This window comes from Salvelinus alpinus, chromosome 1 (genome assembly GCF_045679555.1).
Source record: "Salvelinus alpinus chromosome 1, SLU_Salpinus.1, whole genome shotgun sequence".
Taxonomy (NCBI): domain Eukaryota; kingdom Metazoa; phylum Chordata; class Actinopteri; order Salmoniformes; family Salmonidae; genus Salvelinus; species Salvelinus alpinus.
In genome coordinates this window covers 742,948-760,447 of record NC_092086.1, presented here as the reverse complement: position 1 = coordinate 760,447, position 17,500 = coordinate 742,948, and the positions used below count along the sequence as shown (strand labels likewise).

At 44.3% G+C, this 17,500-nt stretch overlaps 1 protein-coding gene across 3 annotated transcripts in view; it reads left to right on the top strand.

Annotated features, from left to right (window-relative positions):
* Window positions 1-17,500, top strand: part of card11 (caspase recruitment domain family, member 11) — a 259,869-nt gene that overhangs the window by 163,057 nt on the left and 79,312 nt on the right. For all 3 annotated transcript variants that reach the window (XM_071390369.1, XM_071390373.1, XM_071390381.1), the window contains 4 exons: window positions 1-19; window positions 6,263-6,390; window positions 12,797-12,912; window positions 13,798-13,882. The exon at window positions 1-19 is cut by the window's left edge and continues 108 nt beyond it. In XM_071390369.1, coding sequence (XP_071246470.1) covers window positions 1-19; window positions 6,263-6,390; window positions 12,797-12,912; window positions 13,798-13,882 — 348 coding nt within the window. The remainder of the gene's footprint in view (window positions 20-6,262; window positions 6,391-12,796; window positions 12,913-13,797; window positions 13,883-17,500) is intronic.

Below are 17,500 nucleotides of genomic sequence, written 5' to 3'. Positions count from 1 at the left end.
TACCGTGCCAACTATGATGGTACGTCTTTACACTGTAGACGTACACACACACGCACACAGACAGACACACCATCCCCTAACACCATTATAAATCGCCTAACACCATTATAAATCCCCTAACACCATTATAAATTTGGGGTTTGGGGTTTTAGGCTGGGTTTCTGTACAGCACTTCGAGATATTAGCTGATGTACGAAGGGCTATATAAAATAAACTTGATTATAAATCCCCCTAACACCATTATAAATCCCCTAACACCATTATAAATCCCCTAACAGAATTATAAATCCCCTAACAGCATTTTAAATCTTTTAACACCATTGTAAATCCCCTAACACCAATGTAAATCCCCTAACACCATTGTAAATCCCCTAACACCAATGTAAATCCCCTAACACCATTATAAATCCCCTAACACCATTATAAATCCCCTAACACCATTGTAAATCCCCTAACACCATTATAAATCCCCTAACAGCATTGTAAATCCCCTAACACCATTATAAATCCCCTAACACCATCCTAAATCCCCTAACACCATTATAAATCCCCTAACACCATTATAAATCCCCTAACAGCATTATAAATCCCCTAACAGCATTGTAAATCCCCTAACACCATTATAAATCCCCCTAACAGTATTGTAAATCCCCTAACACCATTATAAATCCCCTAACAGCATTGTAAATCCCCTAACACCATTATAAATCCCCTAACACCATTATAAATCCCCTAACACCATTGTAAATCCCCTAACAGCATTGTAAATCCCCTAACACCATTATAAATCCCCTAACAGTATTGTAAATCCCCTAACACCATTGTAAATCCCCTAACAGCATTGTAAATCCCCTAACACCATTATAAATCCCCTAACAGCATTGTACATTTAACATTTACATTTAAGTCATTTAGCAGACGCTCTTATCCAGAGCGACTTACAAATTGGTGCATTCACCTTATGATATCCAGTGGAACAACCACTTTACAATAGTGCATCTAACTCTTTTAAGGGGGAGGGGGGGGTAGAAGGATTACTTTATCCTATCCTAGGTATTCCTTAAAGAGGTGGGGTTTCAGGTGTCTCCGGAAGGTGGTGATTGACTCCGCTGACCTGGCGTCGTGAGGGAGTTTGTTCCACCATTGGGGTGCCAGAGCAGCGAACAGTTTTGACTGGGCTGAGCGGGAGCTGTACTTCCTCAGAGGTAGGGAGGCGAGCAGGCCAGAGGTGGATGAACGCAGTGCCCTTGTTTGGGTGTAGGGCCTGATCAGAGCCTGAAGGTACGGAGGTGCCGTTCCCCTCACAGCTCCGTAGGCAAGCACCATGGTCTTGTAGCGGATGCGAGCTTCAACTGGAAGCCAGTGGAGAGAGCGGAGGAGCGGGGTGACGTGAGAGAACTTGGGAAGGTTGAACACCAGACGGGCTGCGGCGTTCTGGATGAGTTGTAGGGGTTTAATAGCACAGGCAGGGAGCCCAGCCAACAGCGAGTTGCAGTAATCCAGACGGGAGATGACAAGTGCCTGGATTAGGACCTGCGCCGCTTCCTGTGTGAGGCAGGGTCGTACTCTGCGAATGTTGTAGAGCATGAACCTACAGGAACGGGTCACCGCCTTGATGTGAGTTGAGAACGACAGGGTGTTGTCCAGGATCACGCCAAGGTTCTTAGCACTCTGGGAGGAGGACACAATGGAGTTGCCAACCGTGATGGCGAGATCATGGAACGGGCAGTCCTTCCCCGGGAGGAAGAGCAGCTCCGTCTTTCCGAGGTTCAGCTTGAGGTGGTGATCCGTCATCCACACTGATATGTCTGCCAGACATGCAGAGATGCGATTCGCCACCTGGTTATCAGAGGGGGGAAAGGAGAAGATTAATTGTGTGTCGTCTGCATAGCAATGATAGGAGAGACCATGTGAGGATATGACAGAGCCAAGTGACTTGGTGTATAGCGAGAATAGGAGAGGGCCTAGAACAGAGCCCTGGGGGACACCAGTGGTGAGAGCGCGTGGTGCGGAGACAGATTCTCGCCACGCCACCTGGTAGGAGCGACCTGTCAGGTAGGACGCAATCCAAGCGTGGGCCGCGCCGGAGATGCCCAGCTCGGAGAGGGTGGAGAGGAGGATCTGATGGTTCACAGTATCAAAGGCAGCCGATAGGTCTAGAAGGATGAGAGCAGAGGAGAGAGAGTTAGCTTTAGCAGTGCGGAGCGCCTCCGTGACACAGAGAAGAGCAGTCTCAGTTGAATGACTAGTCTTGAAACCGGACTGATTTGGATCAAGAAGGTCATTCTGAGAGAGATAGCAGGAGAGCTGGCCAAGGACGGCCCGTTCAAGAGTTTTGGAGAGAAAAGAAAGAAGGGATACTGGTCTGTAGTTGTTGACATCGGAGGGATCGAGTGTAGGTTTTTTCAGAAGGGGTGCAACTCTCGCTCTCTTGAAGACGGAAGGGACGTAGCCAGCGGTCAAGGATGAGTTGATGAGCGAGGTGAGGTAAGGGAGAAGGTCTCCGGAAATGGTCTGGAGAAGAGAGGAGGGGATAGGGTCAAGCAGGCAGGTTGTTGGGCGGCCGGCCGTCACAAGACGCGAGATTTCATCTGGAGAGAGAGGGGAGAAAGAGGTCAAAGCACAGGGTAGGGCAGTGTGAGCAGAACCAGCGATGTCGTTTGACTTAGCAAACGAGGATCGGATGTCGTCGACCTTCTTTTCAAAATGGTTGACGAAGTCATCCGCAGAGAGGGAGGAGGGGGGAGGAGGGGGAGGAGGATTCAGGAGGGAGGAGAAGGTGGCAAAGAGCTTCCTAGGGTTAGAGGCAGATGCTTGGAATTTAGAGTGGTAGAAAGTGGCTTTAGCAGCAGAGACAGAAGAGGAGAATGTAGAGAGGAGGGAGTGAAAGGATGCCAGGTCCGCAGGGAGGCGAGTTTTCCTCCATTTCCGCTCGGCTGCCCGGAGCCCTGATCTGTGAGCTCGCAGTGAGTCGTCGAGCCACGGAGCAGGAGGGGAGGACCAAGCCGGCCTGGAGGATAGGGGACATAGAGAGTCAAAGGATGCAGAAAGGGAGGAGAGGAGGGTTGAGGAGGCAGAATCAGGAGATAGGTTGGAGAAGGTTTGAGCAGAGGGAAGAGATGATAGGATGGAAGAGGAGAGAGTAGCGGGGGAGAGAGAGCGAAGGTTGGGACGGCGCGATACCATCCGAGTAGGGGCAGTGTGGGAAGTGTTGGATGAGAGCGAGAGGGAAAAGGATACAAGGTAGTGGTCGGAGACTTGGAGGGGAGTTGCAATGAGATTAGTGGAAGAACAGCATCTAGTAAAGATGAGGTCAAGCGTATTGCCTGCCTTGTGAGTAGGGGGGGAAGGTGAGAGGGTGAGGTCAAAAGAGGAGAGGAGTGGAAAGAAGGAGGCAGAGAGGAATGAGTCAAAGGTAGACGTGGGGAGGTTAAAGTCACCCAGAACTGTGAGAGGTGAGCCATCCTCAGGAAAGGAACTTATCAGGGCGTCAAGCTCATTGATGAACTCTCCAAGGGAACCTGGAGGGCGATAAATGATAAGGATGTTAAGCTTGAAAGGGTTGGTAACTGTGACAGCATGGAATTCAAAGGAGGCGATAGACAGATGGGTTAGGGGAGAAAGAGAGAATGTCCACTTGGGAGAGATGAGGATCCCAGTGCCACCACCCCGCTGACCAGAAGCTCTCGGGGTGTGCGAGAACACGTGGGCAGACGAGGAGAGAGCAGTAGGAGTAGCAGTGTTATCAGTGGTAATCCATGTTTCCGTCAGTGCCAAGAAGTCGAGGGACTGGAGGGACGCATAGGCTGAGATGAACTCTGCCTTGTTGGCCGCAGATCGGCAGTTCCAGAGGCTGCCGGAGACCTGGAACTCCACGTGGGTCGTGCGCGCTGGGACCACCAGGTTAGAGTAGCGGCGGCCACGCGGTGTGAAGCGTTTGTATGGTCTGTGCAGAGAGGAGAGAAGAGGGATAGACAGACACATAGTTGACAGGCTACAGAAGAGGCTACGCTAATGCAAAGGAGATTAGAATGACAAGTGGACTACACGTCTCGAATGTTCAGAAAGTTAAGCTTACGTTGCAAAAAAAAAATAATAAAAAAATAATAATAAATAAAAAATATATATATAATCTTATTGACTAAAATGATATAGTACTGCTGGCTGGTGAAGTAGGCTGGCTAGCAGTGGCTGCGTTGTTGACTTTGTTTGAAAGTGTAGCTGGCTAGGTAACCTCTAACTGGCTAGGTAACCTCGACAATTTCTCAAAATTTCTCTAAACTACACAATTATCTTGGATACAAGGACAGCAAAGACAGCTATGTAGCTAGCTAACACTACGCTAATCAAGTCGTTCCGTTGTAATGTAAGTTTCTACAGTGCTGCTATTCGGTAGAAGTTGGCTAGCTAGCAGTGTTAGCTAGCAGTGTTGACCAGGTAGGAGAACGGCAGCGCGGCGGACGAAAATAGCTGGCTAGCTAACCGATAATTACTCAAAACTACACAATTATCTTAGATACAAAGATAGCAAAGACAACTATGTAGCTAGCTAACACTACACTAATCAAGTCGTTCCGTTGTAATGTAATCGTTTCTACAGTGCTGCTATTCGGTGGCTAGCTGGCTAGCTAGCAGTGTTGACTACGTTACGTTACGTTAGGACGAAAATAGCTGGCTAGCGAACCTCAATAACTACACAATTATCTTTGATACAAAGACGGCTATGTAGCTAGCTAAGATCAAACAAATCAAACCATTGTACTGTAATGAAAATGAAAATGAAATGGTAATACTACCTGTGGAGCGAAGCGGAATGCGGAATGCGACTACTCGCTCCAACCCGGATATGGTGATTGTAAGGGGATTTATAATGGTTTTAGGGGATTGTAAATCCCCTAACACCATTATAAATCCCCTAACAGCATTATAAATACCCTAACACCATTATAAATCCCCTAACACCATTGTAAATCCCCTAACAGCATTGTAAATCCCCTAACACCATTGTAAATCCCCTAACAGCATTGTAAATCCCCTAACACCATTATAAATCCCCTAACAGCATTGTAAATCCCCTAACAGTATTGTAAATCCCCTAACAGCATTATAAATCCCCTAACACCATTATAAATCCCCCTAACACCATTGTAAATCCCCTAACACCATTATAAATCCCCTAACAGCATTGTAAATCCCCTAACAGCATTGTAAATCCCCTAACAGCATTGTAAATCCTCTAACACCATTGTAAATCCCCTAACACCATTGTAAATCCCCTAACAGCATTGTACATCCCCTAACACCATTGTAAATCCCCTAACACCATTATAAATCCCCTAACAGCATTGTAAATCCCCTAACACCATTATAAATCCCCTAACACCATTATAAATCCCCCTAACACCATTATAAATCCCCTAACACCATTATAAATCCCCTAACACCATTATAAATCCCCTAACACCATTATAAATCCCCTAACACCATTATAAATCCCCCTAACACCATTATAAATCCCCTAAAACCATTATAAATCCCCTAACACCATTATAAATCCCCTAACACCATTATAAATCCCCCTAACACCATTGTAAATCCCCTAACAGCATTGTAAACCCCTTAACACCATTGTACATCCCCTAACAGTATTGTAGTGGTGTTTTTATCTGCATCTGTTCTGGATACCTCACTTTACGCTCAGGCTTCAAACATAGATAAAAAACATTGCGCAATCTATTGTGTCTGTGTGTGTGCTGTGTATCTGTGTGTGTCTGTGTGTGTGTCTGTGTGCTGTGTATCTGTGTGTGTCTGTGTGTGTGTCTGTGTGCTGTGTATCTGTGTGTGTCTGTGTGTGTGTCTGTGTGTGTCTATCTGTGTGTGTCTGTGTGTGTGTCTGTGTGTGTCTGTGTGTGTGTGTGTGTGTGCTGTGTATCTGTGTGTGTCTGTGTGTGTGTGTGCTGTGTATCTGTGTGTGTCTGTGTGTGTGTGTGTGTGCTGTGTATCTGTGTGTGTCTGTGTGTGTGTCTGTGTGCTGTGTATCTGTGTGTGTCTGTGTGTGTGTCTGTGTGCTGTGTATCTGTGTGTGTCTGTGTGTGTGTCTGTGTGCTGTGTATCTGTGTGTGTCTGTGTATCTGTGTGTGTCTGTGTATCTGTGTGTGTCTGTGTGTGTGTCAGGGTACCGGAGGCTGCAGAGGGATCTATCGGAGGGAACGGTGACGTCAGGAGACTCATTCTATTGTGTGTGTGTCTGTGTGTGTGTCAGGGTACCGGAGGCTGCAGAGGGATCTATCGGAGGGAACGGTGACGTCAGGAGACTCATTCTACATCAGAATCAACCTCAACATCTCTGGCCAATCAGACACCTGCTCCCTGAGCGTGCTCTGTGATGAGGTACCTGCTGACCCTAACCCTGTCCTTTAGTAGACACTTTTATCCAGAGCGACTTACAGTCAGTACATTCATCTGAAGATAGCTAAGTGAGACAACCACATATCTCAGTCAGTACATTCATCTTCAGATAGCTAAGTGAGACAACCACATATCTCAGTCACAGTCAGTACATTCATCTGAAGATAGCTAAGTGAGACAACCACATATCTCAGTCAGTACATTCATCTTCAGATAGCTAAGTGAGACAACCACATATCTCAGTCATAGTCAGTACATTCATCTGAAGATAGCTAAGTGAGACAACCACATATCACAGTCATAGTCAGTACATTCATCTGAAGATAGCTAAGTGAGACAACCACATATCACAGTCATAGTCAGTACATTCATCTGAAGATAGCTAAGTGAGACAACCACATATCTCAGTCAGTACATTCATCTTCAGATAGCTAAGTGAGACAACCACATATCTCAGTCATAGTAAGTACATTCATCTTCAGATAGCTAGGTGAGACAACCACATATCACAGTCATAGTCAGTACATTCATCTTCAAATAGCGAGGTGGGACAACCACATATCTCAGTCATAGTCAGTACATTCATCTACAGATAGCTAGGTGGGACAACCATATATCACAGTCATAGTCAGTACATTCATCTACAGATAGCTAGGTGGGACAACCACATATCACAGTCAGTACATTCATCTTCAGATAGCTAGGTGAGACAACCACATATCACAGTCATAGTCAGTACATTCATCTTCAGATAGCTAGGTGGGACAACCACATATCACAGTCATAGTCAGTACATTCATCTTCAGATAGCTAAGTGAGACAACCACATATCTCAGTCATAGTCAGTACATTCATCTGAAGATAGCTAAGTGAGACAACCACATATCTCAGTCATAGTAAGTACATTCATCTGAAGATAGCTAGGTGAGACAACCACATATCTCAGTCATAGTAAGTACACTCATCTACAGATAGCTAAGTGAGACAACCACATATCACAGTCATAGTCAGTACATTCATCTGAAGATAGCTAGGTGAGACAACCACATATCACAGTCAGTACATTCATCTACAGATAGCTAGGTGAGACAACCACATATCACAGTCAGTACACTCATCTACAGATAGCTAAGTGAGACAACCACATATCACAGTCATAGTCAGTACATTCATCTGAAGATAGCTAGGTGAGACAACCACATATATCAGTCATAGTCAGTACACTCATCTGAAGATAGCTAAGTGAGACAACCACATATCTCAGTAAGTACACTCATCTGAAGATAGCTAGGTGAGACAACCACATATCTCAGTCATAGTAAGTACATTCATCTGAAGATAGCTAAGTGAGACAACCACATATCTCAGTCAGTACATTCATCTTCAGATAGCTAAGTGAGACAACCACATATCTCAGTCATAGTCAGTACATTCATCTGAAGATAGCTAAGTGAGACAACCACATATCTCAGTCATAGTCAGTACACTTTTCCTCAATAAGGTAACTATCATCAAAGTAAGTGTTAGTTATGACCTCATATCAGTCTCATTCTGAAAGTCATTGACTTCATAAATCCTAGTCTAAATGATGATTCAGCGATACACAAATTGGCTTAATTATTTATTTACTAACTAACTAAATAATCACACAGAAATACATAAACACACACAGCATAGGTTGAATTGATTACTAACATAATGCAATGAAAAGTCCCTAGTGGACTAACCCGATATGACGGCTTGTTACACAATGAAAAGTCCCTAGTGGACTAACCCGATATGACGGCTGGTTACACAATGAAAGAGGTGGGGAAAGAAAGAGCGGGAGAAGGAGAGACATTGGAATTCAACTATCGTACATACAGTTAAATTATACGCTCACTGTAAATATGAATATTTAGCACCCTGACAACCGCTCATTCGGATTTAGAAGTGCAACATATATTTACGCTTAGATGTCTTTGTCTGTCGTCTCTCTGTTGAAACTTCTCGATCCGTCTGTGACGAATAGTTCGACAGAAAGTCTCTGGTTGTGTAAGTCTCTGGTTGTCCTTAGAGGTCACAATGTCCTCAGTTGTAGTAGGCATCTTTGTCTCTGAGTGTTCATTAGACTGGATACATCAGACGCACAGTGTTGAGACGGAAATGTTATTTTACATTTACATTTAAGTCATTTAGCAGACGCTCTTATCCAGAGCGACTTACAAATTGGTGCATTCACCTTGTGATATCCAGTGGAACAACCACTTTACAATATCCACTTTACACTTTACACACTTTACACTTTACAATATCCACATATCCCTACCGGCCAAACCCTCCCTAACCCGGACCCGGACGACGCTAAGCCAATTGTGCGTCGCCCCACGGACCTCCCGGTCGCGGCCGGCTGCGGCAGAGCCTGGGCGTGAACCCAGAGACTCTGGTGGCGCAGCTAGCACTGCGATGCAGTGCTCTAGACCACTGTGCCACCCGGGAGACATTTTCTCGTCTTCGGTCGAGTTTCCTAGACTACATTACATGCAGAGCTGCAGGCGGTGCATGTCTTAGTCTTCTTCTTCTCTGTTGAGTTTCAGAGGGTCTTACCATTTCATAACATTCAGCTTTACGCTGTCGGTCACGCTGGTCTGTATTTAAATTGCAACCATTTCAACTTGTAGCCACCGCTCCAAGCTTCCTGGTCTAATGTAAATGTCGTTACTGTCACGCCCTGACCGTAGAGATCCTTTTATTCTCTATGTTTGTTTGGTCGGGGTGTGACTCGGGTGGGAAAGTCTATGTTTTCTGCTTCTTTGATTTGGCCGGGTATGATTCTCAATCAGGGACAGCTGTCTATCGTTGTCTCTGATTGGGAATCAGACTTAGGCAGCCTTTTTTCCTTTTCTCATTTGTAGGTTGTTGTCTTCGTTTAATGCATGTATAGCCTTACGGAGCTTCACGTTCATTTTTGTTGTTTATTGTTTTGATGGCGACATTTAAAAAAATAAAGACAAATGTACGCTCACCACGCTGCACCTTGGTCCGGTCATTTTCAAGACGACGCTCGTGATAGTTACCCGTCCTTTTATGCACTCGCTTGGAGGGCGGTGGTTCCATCACGTTGCCACAATGTGTGTGCTTACGTGGGCATGGTTACTGACTTGGCCAAAGTTTTTATGAAAAAAATGATCACTGGTCTAATGTCCATTGCTCGTGTTTCTTGGCCCAAGCAAGTCTCTTCTTCTTTTTGGTGTCCTTTAGTAGTGGTTTCTTTGCAGCAATTCGACCATGAAAGCCTGATTCACTCAGTCTCCTCTGAACAGTTGATGTTGAGATGTGTCTGTTACTTGAACTCTGTGAACCATTTATTTGGGCTGCAATCTGAAGTGCAGTTAACTCTAATGACCTTATCCTCTGCAGCAGAGGTAACTCTGGGTCTTACTTTCCTGTGGCGGTCCTAATTAGAGCCAGTTTCTTCATTGTTCTTGATGGTTTTTGCGACTGCACTTCTCTTTGCTTCTTTGAACTTTTCTTGCCATAGTATGGATTTGGTATTTTACCAAATAGGGCTATCTTCTGTATACCACCCCTACCTTGTCACATCACAACATATTGGCTCAAACACATTAAGAAGGAAAGTAGTTCCACAAATAAACTTTTAACAAGGCACACCTGTTAATTGAAATGCATTCCAGGTGACTACCTCATGAAGCTAGTTGAGAGAATGCCAAGAGTGTGCAAAGCTGCCATCAAGGCAAATAGTGGCTATTTGAAGAATCTCAAATATAATATATATTTTGATTTGTTGAACCCTTTTCTGGTTACTACATAACTCCATATGTGTTATTTCATAGTGTTGATGTCTTCACTCTTATTCTACAATGTAGAAAATAGTACAAATAAAGAAAAACCCTTGAATGAGTAGGTGTTCTAAAACTTTTGACTTGTAGTGTATATACAGTGGGGAGAACAAGTATTTGATACACTGCCGATTTTGCAGGTTTTCCTACTTACAAAGCATGTAGAGGTCTGTAATTTTTATCATAGGTACACTTCAACTGTGAGAGACGGAATTTAAAACAAAAATCCAGAAAATCACATTGTATGATTTTTAAGTAATTAATTCGCATTTTATTGCATGACATAAGTATTTGATCACCTACCAACCAGTAAGAATTCCGGCTCTCACAGACCTGTTAGTTTTTCTTTAAGAAGCCCTCCTGTTCTCCACTCATTACCTGTATTAACTGCACCTGTTTGAACTCGTTACCTGTATAAAAGACACCTGTCCACCCACTCAATCAAACAGACTCCAACCTCTCCACAATGGCCAAGACCAGAGAGCTGTGTAAGGACATCAGGGATAAAATTGTAGACCTGCACAAGGCTGGGATGGGCTACAGGACAATAGGTAAGCAGCTTGGTGAGAAGGCAACAACTGTTGGCGCAATTATTAGAAAATGGAAGAAGTTCAAGATGACGGTCAATCACCCTCAGTCTGGGGCTCCATGCAAGATCTCACCTCGTGGGGCATCAATGATCATGAGGAAGGTGAGGGATCAGCCCAGAACTACACGGCAGGACCTAGTTAATGACCTGAAGAGAGCTGGGACCACAGTCTCAAAGAAAACCATTAGTAACACACTACGCCGTCATGGATTAAAATCCTGCAGCGCACGCAAGGTCCCCCTGCTCAAGCCAGCGCATGTCCAGGCCCGTCTGAAGTTTGCCAATGACCATCTGGATGATCCAGAGGAGGAATTGGAGAAGGTCATGTGGTCTGATGAGACATTAATAGAGCTTTTTGGTCTAAACTCCACTCGCCGTGTTTGGAGGAAGAAGAAGGATTAGTACAACCCCAAGAACACCATCCTAACCGTGAAGCTTGGAGGTGGAAACATCATTCTTTGGGGATGCTTTTCTGCAAAGGGGACAGGACGACTGCACCGTATTGAGGGGAGGATGGATGGGGCCATGTATCGCGAGATCTTGGCCAACAACCTCCTTCCCTCAGTAAGAGCATTGAAGATGGGTCGTGGCTGGGTCTTCCAGCATGACAACGACACGAAGCACACAGCCATGGCAACTAAGGAGTGGCTCCGTAAGAAGCATCTCAAGGTCCTGGAGTGGCCTAGCCAGTCTCCAGACCTGAACCCAATAGAAAATCTTTGGAGGGAGCTGAAAGTCCGTATTGCCCAGCGACAGCCCAGAAACCTGAAGGATCTGGAGAAGATCTGTAGGGAGGAGTGGGCCAAAATCCCTGCTGCAGTGTGTGCAAACCTAGTCAAGAACTACAGGAAACGTATGATCTCTGTAATTGCAAACAAAGGTTTCTGTACCAAATATTAAGTTCTGCTTTTCTGATGTATCAAATACTTATGTCATGCAATAAAATGCGAATTAATTACTTAAAAATCATACAATGTGATTTTCTGGATTTTTGTTTTAAATTCAGTCTCTCACAGTTGAAGTGTACCTATGATAAAAATTACAGACCTCTACATGCTTTGTAAGTAGGAAAACCTGCAAAATCGGCAGTGTATCAAATACTTGTTCTCCCCACTGTATATACAATATATACATGACATAATCTACAATATGTGCTTTGTGACGAGGTACATCAATCTACAATATGTGCTTTGTGACGAGGTACATCAATCTACAATATGTGCTTTGTGACGAGGTACATCAATCTACAATATGTGCTTTGTGACGAGGTACATCAATCTACAATATGTGCTTTGTGACGAGGTACATCAATCTACAATATGTGCTTTGTGACGAGGTACATCAATCTACAATATGTGCTTTGTGACGAGGTACATCAATCTAGAATATGTGCTTTGTGACGAGGTACATCAATCTAGAATATGTGCTTTGTGACGAGGTACATCAATCTACAATATGTAACGAGGTACATCAATCTACAATATGTAACAAGGTACATCAATCTACAATATGTAACGAGGTACATCAATCTACAATATGTGCTTTGTGACGAGGTACATCAATCTAGAATATGTGCTTTGTGACGAGGTACATCAATCTAGAATATGTAACGAGGTACATCAATCTAGAATATGTAACGAGGTACATCAATCTAGAATATGTAACGAGGTACATCAATCTACAATATGTGCTTTGTGACGAGGTACATCAATCTAGAATATGTAACGAGGTACATCAATCTAGAATATGTAACGAGGTACCTGTTATTATCGTGCTGTTGTTGTTAGGGTTAGGGTTGATTGATTGCTTGGTTGTTTGGTTCATTTATTGTTTGATTAATTTATTGAATTAATGATTGATTGATTGGTTGATCGGTTGATAGGTTGATTGAGTGATTGCTTGACTTATTGTTTGGTTGATTGGTTAACGTATTACTTGATTGGTTGATTGATTGATTAAGGTGGTCCATGTCCTGGACACGATGCACCAGGGGAAGTGGGAGTGGCTTTGCTCCCGGGTCGAACCCTACTCTGGAACCGACCTACTGGAAAAAGGCACCATCCCCTCTTACTCACGGTAAATACAGAATGCTATGGACTACTACACACTACTACAGACTACTACATACTACTACAGATTACTACAGAGTACTACAGACTACTACAGATTACTACAAACTACTACAGGTTACTACAGACTACTACAGACTACTACACACTACTACAGATTACTACAGAGTACTACAGACTACTACAGATTACTACAAACTACTACAGATTACTACAGAGTACTACATACTACTACAGATTACTACAAACTACTACAGGTTACTACAGACTACTACAGACTATTACATACTACTACACAGTACTACAGACTAGTACAGACTATTACATACTACTACACAGTACTACAGACTACTACAGATTACTACAAACTACTACAGCTTACTACAGACTACTACAGACTAGTACAGACTATTACATACTACTACACAGTACTACAGACTACTACATACTACTACAGATTACTATAGAGTACTACAGACTATTACAGACTACTACAGACTAGTACAGACTATTACATACTACTACACAGTACTACAGACTACTACAGATTACTACAAACTACTACAGACTACTACAGACTACTACAGACTATTACATACTACTACACAGTACTACAGACTATTACATACTACTACACAGTACTACAGACTACTACAGAATACCAGATGAATACTTTCAAATACTGATCCAGAAGCTTGATACAACATCAGACTAGCGACCACTACATGTCACCACAGACCTGTATGTGTGTGTGTGTGTGTGTGTGTGTGTGTGTGTGTGTGTGTGTGTGTGTGTGTGTGTGTGTGTGTGTGTGTGTGTGTGTGTGTGTGTGTGTGTGTGTGTGTGTGTGTGTGTGTGTGTGTGTGTGTGTGTGTGTGTGTATGATCAACAGGGCCCAGCAGCTGCTCCTGGTAAAGATGCAGAAGCTGGTGTGTCGAGGAGGAAGAGAGGAGAATGACAGCCTGCGCAACTTCAAGGTACTAACTAGCCCCCAACTATCTAGCCTCTAACTAACTCACCCCTAACTAACTAGACACTAACTAACTACCCTCTACCTAACTAGCCCCTAACTAACTACTCCCTAACGTATTAGCAGCCTGCGTAACCTCAGTGTATAACTATCCTCTACCTAACTAGCCCATAACCAACTAGCCCCTAACCAACTAGCCCCTAACTAACTAGCCCCTAAATAACTACTCCCTAACTTATTAGCAGTCTGCGTAACCTCAGTGTATAACTATCCTCTACCTAACTAGCCCATAACCAACTAGCCCCTACCTAACTAGCCCCTAAATAACTACTCCCTAACTTATTAGCAGTCTGCGTAACCTCAGTGTATAACTATCCTATACCTAACTAGCCCATAACCAACTAGCCCCTAACTAACTAGCCCCTAACTAACTACTCCCTAACTTATTTGCAGTCTGCTTAACCTCAGGGTATAACTATCCCCAAACTAACTAGCCCCTAACTAACTAGCAGCCTGCATAACCTCAGGGTACTAACTAGCCCCTAGCTAATTAATCGCTAACTAACTAAGTCCTATCTAACTAGCCCCTAACTAATTTGCCTCTACCTAACTAGCCCCTAACCAACTAGCAGCCTGCATAACTTCAGGGTACTAACTAGCCCCTAACTAACTAGCATCTAACTAACTAGCCCCTAACTAACTAGCCATTAATTAACTGCCCTCTACCTAACTAGCCCCTAACTAACCACTCCCTAACTTATTAGCAGCCAGCATAACCTCAGGGTATAAATAACCCCTAACTAACTATCCCTAACTAACTAGCAGCCTGCATGACCTCAGGGTACTAACTAGCCCCTAACTAACTAGCCCTAACTAGCTAGCAGCCTGCATGACCTCAGGGTACTAACTAGCCACCAACTAACTACCCTCCAACTAACTAGCCCCTAACTAACTAGCAGCATGCATAACCTCAGGGTACTAACTAACCCTTATCTAACTAGCCCCTAACTAATTAGCCTCTAACTAACGTTAATCTAACTAACTAGCCCCTAACTAACTAGCCTCAAACTAACTAGCATATAACTAACTAGCATCGTACTAACTAACCCCTAACTAACTAGTCTCCAACTAACTAGCCCCTAACCCATTATCCCCTAACTAACAAACTAACTATTTAGCATCAAACTAACTAACTACCCAACAAACTAACCAACTAACTAACCTAGCTTCTAACTAACAAACTGGTTGAACAACTGACTGACTAACATAACTGACTAACTAAGGCCTAGATTCAATACGGACTATTGCAGATCCACGTTGCAGTGCGCTTCACATTTAACCTTAAAGCATCAACATATTTCAACTGCTAAAAGCACCAACAGAGGTCATGTTTTACCCCTAAATCACCAACTAGGGTTATTTTTTACCCCTAAAGCCCCAACAGAGGTTATGTTTTACCCCTAAAGCCCCAACAGAGGTCATGTTTTACCCCTAAAGCCCCAACAGGGGTTATGTTTTACCCCTAAAGCCCCAACAGAGGTTATGTTTTACCCCTAAAGCCCCAACAGAGGTTATGTTTTACCCCTAAAGCCCCAACAGAGGTCATGTTTTACCCCTAAAACCCCAACAGGGGTTATTTTACCCCTAAAGCCCCAACAGAGGTCATGTTTTACCCCTAAAGTCCCAACAGGGGTTCTTTTTACCCCTAAAGCCCCAACAGAGGTCATGTTTTACCCCTAAAGCCCCAACTAGGGTTATTTTTTACCCCTAAAGCCACAACAGGGGTTATGTTTACCCCTAAAGCCACAACAGGGGTTATGTTTTACCCCTAAAGCCCCAACAGGGGTCATGTTTTACCCCTAAAGCCCCAACAGGGGTCATGTTTTACCCCTAAAGCCCCAACAGGGGTAATTTGTACCCCTAAAGCCCCAAGAGAGGTTATGTTTTACCCCTAAAGCCCCAACAGGGGTCATTTCTACCCCTAAAGCCTCAACAGGGGTTATGTTTTACCCCTAAAGCCCCAACAGGGGTCATGTTTTACCCCTAAAGCCCAAACAGGGGTTATGTTTTACCCCTAAAGCCCCAACAGAGGTTATTTTTACCCCTAAAGCCCCAACAGGGGTCATTTTTTACCCCTAAAGCCCCAACAGGGGTCATGTTTTACCCCTAAAGCCCCAACAGAGGTCATGTTTTACCCCTAAAGCCCCAACAGGGGTCATGTTTTACCCCTAAAGCCCCAACAGAGGTTATGTTTTACCCCTAAAGCCCCAACAGAGGTTATTTTTACCCCTAAAGCCCCAACAGGGGTCATGTTTTACCCCTAAAGCCTCAACAGGGGTCATGTTTTACCCCTAATGCACCAACAGGGGTCATGTTTTACCCCTAAAGCCCCAACAGGGGCCATGTTTTACCCCTAAAGCCCAAACAGGGGTTATGTTTTACCCCTAAAGCCCCAACAGGGGTATGTTTTACCCCCAAAGCCCCAACAGGGGTCATGTTTTACCCCTAAAGCCCCAACTGGGGTTATGTTTTACCCCTAAAGCCCCAACAGGGGTCATTTTTACCCCTAAAGCCCCAACAGGGTTATGTTTTACCCCTAAAGCCCCAACAGGGGTCATTTTTACCCCTAAAGCCCCAACAGGGGTCATTTTTACCCCTAAAGCCCCAACAGGGGTCATTTTTACCCCTAAAGCCCCAACAGGGGTTATGTTTTACCCCTAAAGCCCCAACAGGGGTTATGTTTTACCCCTAAAGCCCCAACAGGGGTCATTTTTACCCCTAAAGCCCCAACAGGGGTTATGTTTTACCCCTAAAGCCCCAACAGGGTTATGTTTTACCCCTAAAGCCCCAACAGGGGTCATGTTTTACCCCTAAAGCCCCAACAGGGTTATGTTTTACCCCTAAAGCCCCAACAGGGGTCATGTTTTACCCCTAAAGCCAGCGATTGAGCGTTAGCTAACAGAACAGATGGCAAAGCCACTCGTCGCCTGATCCTCACAAGGCATCCCGATCTCTTTCTGCGCAATCTCAGTTTTGTTTCTCCAGCGAATGACGGGTATATTGGCCTGGCTGTTTGGAGTATATCCGTCCCGTCTGTGTCACGCGGGACTAGGTGGGTGAAGGAATCAGACACAGAGAGTTCCACTGGGGAAAAATGCCCTTTACTTCGGCACACAAAATGATAAGCCCAACAATACAGGGCGCGGACAACAACGTGACAACCCAAAAAATACAGGGTGCCAAGTTTAAGAAAATAAATCCACCTCTACCTAAAACGCACGTAACATAAAGACAATCCCGCACAAAACAAGGGCGGGTCCACCTACTAAAAATAGAGAAGCTCATTAAACCAAACAACAGAAACACAGGTGAAACTAATAAGACCAAACAAACAGACAAAGGAAAAAGGGATCGGTGGCGGCTAGTGGGACGGTGACGACGACCACCGAGCACCGAACAGGCAGGGAGCCAACTTCGGCGGCAGTCGTGACAGTCTGACTCTTTAAAGAAACATTCTTTGTCCAATTCGAGTAATCGCTGTTCTGATGTCCAGAAGGTCTTTTCGGTCATAAGAGACGGTAGCAGCAACATTATGTGTAAAATAAGTTACAAACAATGTGAAAAC